The sequence below is a fragment of the Tyto alba genome, unplaced genomic scaffold, assembly GCF_018691265.1.
Source record: "Tyto alba isolate M040663 unplaced genomic scaffold, T.alba_DEE_v4.0 Super-Scaffold_23, whole genome shotgun sequence".
Taxonomy (NCBI): Eukaryota; Metazoa; Chordata; class Aves; order Strigiformes; family Tytonidae; genus Tyto; species Tyto alba.
Genome location: NW_024881297.1, coordinates 833,816 through 842,762, shown reverse-complemented (window position 1 = coordinate 842,762; position 8,947 = coordinate 833,816). Strand labels below are relative to the sequence as shown.

The window sequence follows — 8,947 nt, the reverse complement described above, 5'->3', positions numbered from 1 at the left end:
TGTTTCGCCACCCTCACGTGTTGCGGTGATGGGAATTTCGTGCGTTTCAATTTGTGCACATCGCCTCCCGTCTGCTTGCCGACAAAACGACCCATAAAACACTCTCCCTCCTCACGGCATGCCAGCAAACTCGCCTCTCACTTCTCAGAGCGCTCGCGAGGCTCCTCCGGCCCCTCAGCCCCGCTTCCCTCCTTCGCTGGCACCCCGGGCAAAAGCAACCGGGGGGGTGGCGGCCCGGCTGCGAAGGAGGAGGAGGAGGAGGAGGAGGAGGAGGAGGAGGAGGAGGAGGCGCGGAGGCCCGGCGCGGCAGGAGGCGGGTTTCCCCGGGGTGCAGCGCCGAGCACCGCCGTGCAGCACGGAGCCCGGCGAGCCGGCTGGCCCGGAGCATGGCGCGGGAGCTGAGCCAGGAGGCCGTGCTGGACTTTCTCTGGGGGGCCGGGGGCCGAGCCCCCAACACGGCGCTGCTCCGCCACTTCCAGCGCTTCCTCCGCGACCCGGCGCTGACGGAGCAGCAGCGGCGGGAGCGCCGCGAATACTTCAAGAGCCTCGTCAATGCCCTGGCCACCGTCCACCCCGCCGCTTCCCCCGGCGCCTCCAAGGACATCGTCCTCCGCCGCAGGTACCGCGACCTCCTCGATGAGGAGCTGCCGCCGCCGGAGGACCAGCAGGAGCAGGAGGAAGAAAAGAACGACCCGCCGCTGCCGCCGCCCCGACGCGACCCCGACTGGCGGCGCGGCCCCCGGGGGGAGGCGGCGGAGAAGGGGCGGCCCGGCGGGGGGCAGCCCCCGAGAGCCGCCGTTGCGGGGGGCTGCGCTGCCCGGGGCCGCGGCGGGCCCTGCTGCGAGTGTCGCCGGGCACGCCGCGCCGCCGCCGCCCCCCCGCCGGGCCCCGGGGCGCTGCCGCCCCCCCCCCCCCGCCGGGCCGCCGGGTTCCCGTTCCCCGCCGCCGCCCGCCGCGCAGCCGCCGCCGTACCGGACCCGGCCGCTCTCCTCGGGTCCCTGGGCGCTTCACCCCGCCGGTCAACCGCGCTCCCGGCTCCCGGTGTTACCGTCGGGTCGTACGGCGCTGACCCCCGCCGAGCCGCCCCCCTACCAGAGCCCTCCGCCGCTCTCCGCCAGCCCGTCCCAGCCCCGGTCCCCCCCGCTGCCTCCCACCGGGGCGGCCCCGTTGGGGTCCCTGCCGCCACAACGCCCTCGAGGGCCACCCCTGACCCAATCCCGGCCGCTGCCACCGGGCCCCGGGGTGCTGCCCCCGCCCTGCTCTCCGCCACATCCCCGCCGCGGGATGCCCCGACCACCCTCAGCCAGCCCCGGGGGGCAGCCCTGCACCAGGCCAACCCACCCCCCGCTGCTGTCGTCAGGCACCAAGGGGCTGTCCCCCACCCAGCCGCCCCGCTCTGAGCCACCCCCATCCCGCTCCCTGCTGTTGCTCTCCACCCCCGGGGGGCTGCCGTTGTCCCGGTCCCTGCAGACGCTCCCCGCGGGTCCCTCCGCATCCCCACCACTTTTATCGGGCCCAGGTGTGCTACCCTTCACCAGGCTGTCCCCAGCGCAGTCCAGGTCCCTGCAGCAACTCCCCACCAGGCCATCTCCCTCCCCGCCGAGGGAATACCGGGTGCTGGCTCCCAACGGACCAACCCAACCTCAAGCCCTGCTGCCGTGCCGAAACCAAACTCTGCTGCTGCCGTCAGGTCCTGGAGTGCTGCCCCCCACCAGGCCACCCCCATCCCAATCCCCACCACAGTCCCCCCCTGCCAGGCCAGCCCCATCCCAGTCCTTGCTGCCAGCACGGGGCCCCACAAAGGCCCCAGCCCCAGAGAGCAGCCCTCCAGCGCCGCTGCCCGTCTTCAGGAGCATCAGGTGCCAGCTGGCTCTGCTGGAGGCACAGGGCATCCCCCCATCACTGCCAGACGACGGTGGGCGGCAGCCCCGCACCCTGTCCTGCAAGAGCTCCCCTAGGAACGCCCCGAGCCGGGGGCTGGTGGTGCCGCTGGGGCAGCGGGAGCACTCCTGGCTGGTGGCGGTGTCAGCGGGGCGCTGGGCGCGGGTGCGGGGGCTCTTTCTGGAAGAGCCAGAGCTGGCCCTGCAGCGGGACTTCATGTCGGGGTTCACGGTGCTTCACTGGCTGGCCAAGCACGGCGATGGGCCGGGCCTGCAGGAGCTGGCGGCAGCGGCGCGGCAGGCTGGGCTGGCCCTGGACGTGGACGCCCGCTCGGGCTGCGGATACACGCCGCTGCACCTGGCTGCCATACACGGCCACCAGCTCGTCATTAAGGTGCTGGTGCTGCAGCTGGGGTGCCAAGTGCAGGTGCGGGACAGCAGTGGGCGCCGGCCCTGGGAGTACCTGGGCAGCTCCACCTCGGGGGAGATCTGGCAGCTCCTGGAGGCACCCCGCGGCACAATTATGTTCCCCACGCAGCCCCTGGCTCGCAGCATGTCCTCTGTCAGCAAGGTCTCGCTGTCCGCTGGCAGGGCAGCGCTGCCTGCCTGCCTCAGGCCGTGGCATGGCCGTGGGGCAGCGTCCCACCGAACCGGCAGCGAGAGTGACTGAGAGACGGGTCCCTGGCATCTCCTGCCAGTGGAGCTGGGACCTTGGTGGCCATCCTGCAGGAGAAAGCCAGGCAGGCAGAAAAAAAGCTGTGAAACAGATTGAACCTATTGAAGAATGTACTTTTAAATTAATCCAATGAACCGTTGTCTGAGCCTCTCTGCACTTTCTCCCATTTCTCGCTTTTCTACCAGTGAGAGCACGCGACGACTCTGCTGGATGCACACCTGAACCCTTGGTAAACAAGCCCTATGCACCCCACAGGGCAGGAACCAGCTGCTGAGGGCAGCCACAATCACCAGCACTGGTGGGACCATGGGTTTGGGGTCTCAGGCACTGGTGTGAAGCTCACAGCCTGGCCCCAGCCAGGGCAGAGTGCTTGCTTTTGCTTACAGCGACAGATTGTTGTTGGTCCTGGGGTTTGCAAAATGCTTGTTTACACCACCTAAATTCTGGGGAGTAGCTAGGAGTGCGTCCCTTTTTAATCCCAGCAGATTAAGGACGAGTCCTGCTTGTAAAAATGCAGTTGATCAAGGTCCAGCCTGCCAGCAAGAGTCCTCGGAGAGGGCCTGGCTGTGGCAGAGGGCGGCAGCTGGAAAGCTGTGAGTAGAGGAGGGTGTAACACACCCACCCAGTTTCTCAGCCCTCCTTGCCCACCAGCCCAAGCAGACAGGAATGCAGGGCAGCTCCGCAGCCCTGTTCCTCCCCAGGACTGCTCCAGCCTGCCCAGCAGCACCGATACTGTCCCCTCCTTCCCCACCTCCAGTCCCTTTCCTCACACCGCAGGACTAGGAAGTGGTACCCGCGTTGTGGCTGGAACCCTGTTCCCACACCTGGGGATAAAAAGCGTGCCTGGAGGAATCGGTGTTGGGCAGAAAAGGAGCTGTACTGCGGGATGGGTTCCAAGCTTTTAGGGGGAAGGCAGTTTTGTAACCCGAGCCCCCCGCCCTGAATTGCCTCATAGCTGTTTATGTGATGCGAGTGGGTGGGATTGGGGGTCCAGGCACAAGGAAGAGATGTCCAGTGCAGTCATTCCTGAGAGTTTACAAATAACAAGCTGGTTTTAGGAATCTCACTGGATTATGCACTGCTCTCTGATTGAGCATAAAGAAGCTTTTAAACGGTCAAAAAATGCAATAGGTTCATCTTGCACCTAATCTGAGTCTCCTATAGATCCTTTATGAAGGCAGAAAGAGAGCTAAGGTACAAGAGACAGGGGTACATCACTGCCTGGTTGATGCTCTGGTTGCTGGGTGACCCCAGAGATAGGACCAGTGGGTGTCAGTGTTTGTGAAACCAGAGCTGCTGGCTCTACTTCAGCGGGACGCTTTGGGGCAGACCGGTGAAGTAGGTGGGACTGCTCCTGTATTTGAAGCATGTGCCTAAATGCCTGCAGTTTCGGGGAGGTACGGGAATCAGGGCAGCAGAACCTGACCCTTGCATAACACATGCTGGGGAATGCCTCGAGCCCTTGCTCAAGCACTAATTGAGGTCTCCGCTTTGTTTGGGGTTTATTTGAGGGAGGAACTCTTTCCTGAAGAAGGGAAGCTACTCTGCCTGACTCCGTGGCCACAAAAGGTTGTGGCCTTTTCCCAGCCTGGTTTTCTCCTTTTATAGGGGAAAGAGCTCAGTAAACCAAGGCACTGTCCCGTGAATGATCATTCCTCTCTGAGAGGACAACACAACCTAGAATACATAAGAAATTCAACTCTGATGTGGCCTCTGAGCCATTGGCATGGACACCTGGAAGGCCCTCCAGGACTCCCCCGCAGCAGGCGGAATCCTATGTATGTCCCTTCCTCTTACATCCACCTAGGGGTTATATAGCCTAGATCAGCACCAACACATGAAGTGGATGTTGCCTGGTAAAACTCTGAATTATCTTCCACCACATTCAGAGCCACTGCCACAGTTCACATCATGCACCAGGCTCCCTCGGGAAAGGTCTCACTAAAGCCTTCCCTGAGCTTTGGCTACAAGCTCTGAAGATCAGCCTGTTGATAGGGGGTATCAGGGATGCCACCAGAGCCTTCATGTACAGTGAGCTTCAGGGAAGAAACCCCAAATGAAAGAAGTTTGTGAACTGACTCAAGCTGTCTGGTGGGGAGCGAGCGTACTTTTGCTCCACAGGCATCTACAGCTTCCAAAGAATAAGGCTTTCCCCTTACAATTTCCAGTGTTGCTAAGACAAAGACAGAAGGACAGTGCTACCTTGGGATTCTCATTTTACAGCCTTTCCATGACCTTTCTCCGTGACGCAAATCTAAGTAGCACTTTTTTTTTCCCCTGCATGCTGTTCCAGACCTTGTCTGTCATCCTTTTCAGACCAGTTTTCTCTCCCTAGCAGTATTTAGTTCAGCAGTCGTGAGATAATTTTGTGACCGCTGTTTTCTCGCCTGTTCAGATGACACAGACAAGCTGCTTGCTCCAATTTTTAAATTATAAAGCAATTCTGAGGAAGTTTGAAACTGCAAAAAACCTTTTTCCTGCTGGATCCAGTGTGCATTCACCCCAGTTTATCATTCTGGGATTACTTAGGAGCTCTTGGACTGCTAATATTGGTAATACTGCACAGCTCCTACATCACACTTTTAAAAAGCAGGCAGTTGCTGCTTATGGGAAAAACTGCTCTTTTAACTCACAGAAAGCCTCATCCTCCAATTTTTCTGCTGGTGAAATAAACAACAGGGAGGGTGAAACCCATCTCCAGCCCACCGTGGAGGGCAGGGCCAGATCTTTCCTCAGCTGTGCCTGGAGGAATCACACTGCTGCCCCGGAGCATTAGGTCGGCAGAGGGTTGCAGGCACCATAGGTCCAGTCCCCCAGGAATGATCCACCCCTGGATACACACACATGCAGGCTGAGCACTTCCGTTTCACAGCGCTCCCGACTTCCTTACTATTTACTCATCAGCCTGCCTGGCCCCTTCCACACCCATGCCCACCGCTGTTTACTCGTGAACGTGGCTCCTTGTCTCACACCCAATCCAGGCATCTGATTTTGCACCACCCTGAAGCACAGGACATGTCATGGATTAGTGCACAGAAAGACTCTGCCCTCTCCTCTCATTGCTTTTGAAAACACACCTCCCACTTGAGGGTTGCTGATGATAAAGTCCACCCTTCTGCTCTCCAATGCTTATGCTTATCTCTAACCAGCTGCTTTGTACTCCCAAAGCCAAGTCCTTCAAAGGAGGAGGGGTGGGGGTGATTTTTCCTGCAGTGGCCTTTGCCCATCACATACTGTCAAGCCTATGATCTCTGAGCCTTACCAAGTTATGGTAAAGCTAACCCTGAAAGCACAGTACCCCCCCTTCTAACCCCCTCCCTGTTCCTGGGGCATGTGCTTTTGCACCCACTCATGAGACTGCTAAAAGCAGACAGCACATCAGGGCTGGATGTTGATCTTGATTCGTGCGGTTCTGGTTAAGGTCTCGATTATATTTCCAACTAGTGGCTCTGAGGTGACTCATGCTGCAGCCTTTACTAATGGAAGTTACACAGGGGAGCTTGCAGTCTCTTTGTTAGTCACCAGCTGTCCTTTGCCTATAGGGTCTTCGTCACTTAAGCCCAATAGAGTCTGCAAGACTCATGCTTAAACTCGCAATCATTTACGCTGAATGGGGTGAACCCAGCACAGAAGGGGGAGTGTGTCAACTGGAGTCCCATTTTGTAGAAGAGCTACTCTTGGAAGATAGGAAGCTCCTCCCGGTCAGCAAATCCAAGCCCTCCATCCGAGAGGAGCTTCCCATCTACAACCCCACCTAATGTACCCCGAGCTTCCCAATCAGAGAGCAGCAAGCTGCCAACAGACTGCCATGCTTCAGTTTTGGGTTTTTACAAGTCTCTGTACAAGGAGCTAGAGCAACAGTGGGACTCCAGCTCAAACAACCCGAGAGGCCTTCATGCAATTGAAAAAAGCGTTCTTGGGCAAAGCAGATGAGCAGTACAGCAGAACATTGTTAACTGAAGCTAACGGCCAGGACATCCTTTGTATCACAAAACTTTCCGAAACAGTGACAAAGAGAACTTTTAGAATTAAAAAAACAACACATCCAAGAGTCCATCAGACAAAATGCACTTTTTTTTTACTTGACAAATGCCATTTGACTTACGTAGTTTATATACAACTCCACAGTGAGAAGAATGTCTTGCACACTTTTAATAAGTAATGAGACAACCCCAACCGCTACAAAACCTTGTTAAATCTAGAATTTCTCATGACTACATTTACTGCAAAAGTATCAGATGGCAGGTTAGCAGGGTGGGTTTTACAAAAAGTAAAAAGCCCCAATTAACTATACAGTTTTCTACAGCCTAAGTTTCCCCAATAAAATAAGAATTGTTAGCTCTTCAGCGGAAAAAAAAAAATATTAGCTTTGAAAAGTGAGATACACTGGATAGAAGACACTAAAAGTCGAACTCTCCGTTTAGCTAAATTAATATTCATCATACCCAATGTGAGGCTATATAAGCAAACAAAAATTGTTTTACCATTAGCAAAAAAAAATAATATTTCAGCAATCTATTTAATTATAACAAAATAACCTATCAAAACATTTTTATTTTAGTCATACATGAAAAAACACTTATTAAATTAAACTATATGTCTTCAAAAATAAAAACCATTAAAACAAACAATAATAGTCACACCTCAAAAACATCTAAGGTTACCTAAGAATGTTTTTTTTCTCTGGCTTTTTCCCTAGCCTACGCATCCCCAACCACAGGAATAACCCCCACACCTGAAGAAACTAATAGTACCTATCCCCTCATATAGCCTCAGTGCTGGGTGAGATCTGCTTAAAAGAAGGCTGGGGAAGGCTTTGTTTTTATCACGTGCTGCATTTCTTCTGAGGTTACAGTCTTGTTAGAACTTACTTACAGAACAACAGGATAGCAAAGAAAAGCTAGGTAACTTTCTGGTTATTGTTTTGTGGTTTAAGGAATATGGTTGTGGTTTAGTTGTGCTATTTTTTTTTTAAAAAAAGGAAACATTTTTAGGAAAAACTTTAAAAGGATAAATGTGGGTGTAAGAAACGTAGTGTAAAGCATCTAATTCTTGACTTAAAAAAAAAAAAACAGTGAAAAGGAAAGGAAGACTTCACAAGTTAAAAGGTAAGTAAATAAAAGAAGGTATTATGAAGGAAAGAATATCAGAAGAAAAAAATACTTCAGTTTTTTTAAGATGTGGTGAGTGGAGGAAAAAGCGGTGTCATTCCTTGTGTGATCTAGGGATTGCTTTTGAGAGATTCTGGGAGGAGAGTTGCAGCCTGGTGCAGTAAGTGCTATGGGTGGGAAGCTTGGTGCTGAGGCACTGTTGTGTTATATACCGAACCAGGCACAGCAACTTCGAGTGCAATAGTTTGTCTATAAAGACACAGATGAGTGGCCTTCTGTAGGGTATGATTTTTTCATTAGAGCAGTTAATTTGACCTGGTAGAGCAAACTTCTTTCTGGATGGATTAAATAAACCCAAAGCTCATAGTATTCTAAATCTGTTTTGGATTTTAGCACAGTCAAGACATTTAAGCTCCTAATGTCTCTCAGGACTGCCTTACTGTATAGCCCATTCATAAAATATAAACAAAACAAAATCTGTATTTGTGGAATGCGCTTTTACCCTCTTACTAGTATTGTTAGCTCTGACGGCAATGAAGGAAAGCCCAGAACTCCTCATGGCAGATTGGTCTGATAAAGATCTCTGATGCTTTTCTCTCTGTGACAGTTATTTCCCAGACAGAGGTGTTCTATGTGTTCAAAGGCCAAAAGCTGTTTGAAACAATTTTTTTAAAGTAGTCATAGTTTCTGTTGTGAGGGAAACACTCATCAAAAATATTCACAAGTTTCTCCACACAAGCATGTTAGTCTGTGGGGACTGGCCTCAGTTTGCGTTTCTAATGCTGCCATGAGAAGCAATGACCAAAATCTTTCAAGATGTGTCACAGGAGCTTTCCCTTTGCTGCTGGGCCTCTGTCAAAAGAGTTATTGGTTTAAGTCTTTTCTTTCTGTTTTCCTAAGACACAGCTCCCGACTTGAGGAATGTTCTGATGAATCTGGTACTAGAAGAGGTGTTCTAGGGCCTTTAATGTAGCCCAGAATATTCTAGTGAAAGTGGGAATTGGAAGAATTTGCTTTAGTGTGTGTCCCATAATAACTCAGCAGGCAACAAAGAGCTTTGCACAGCCAAGCACAGAGGAGGCGTTATCACGGGTTGTCCAAAGTCCGCATGGCAGTTGCATGCCACTGGTAAATAGAAGAGATTGCTTAGGGGAAAGGGGAAGCTCTTAAGTCTCGCTTCGAGAGGGCAAGAAGTACTTCTCAGGCTTTAGTGAGGAGTGTTACTGCCACAGTGATGCAGAGCTCTGCTCCCTCCACTAACAAGCACTTTGCCCTCCTTA

At 53.6% G+C, this 8,947-nt stretch overlaps 1 protein-coding gene across 1 annotated transcript; it reads left to right on the top strand.

Moving 5' to 3' along the window:
* The first annotated feature begins 370 nt into the window (after window positions 1-370).
* SOWAHB (sosondowah ankyrin repeat domain family member B) lies at window positions 371-2,690 on the top strand. Its single transcript, XM_042796867.1, has 2 exons — window positions 371-766; window positions 927-2,690. Exons 1-2 carry the CDS (start codon window positions 387-389, stop codon window positions 2,548-2,550), a joined length of 2,004 nt encoding a protein of 667 aa, XP_042652801.1. The 5' UTR covers window positions 371-386; the 3' UTR covers window positions 2,551-2,690.
* Window positions 2,691-8,947: the final 6,257 nt, after the last annotated feature.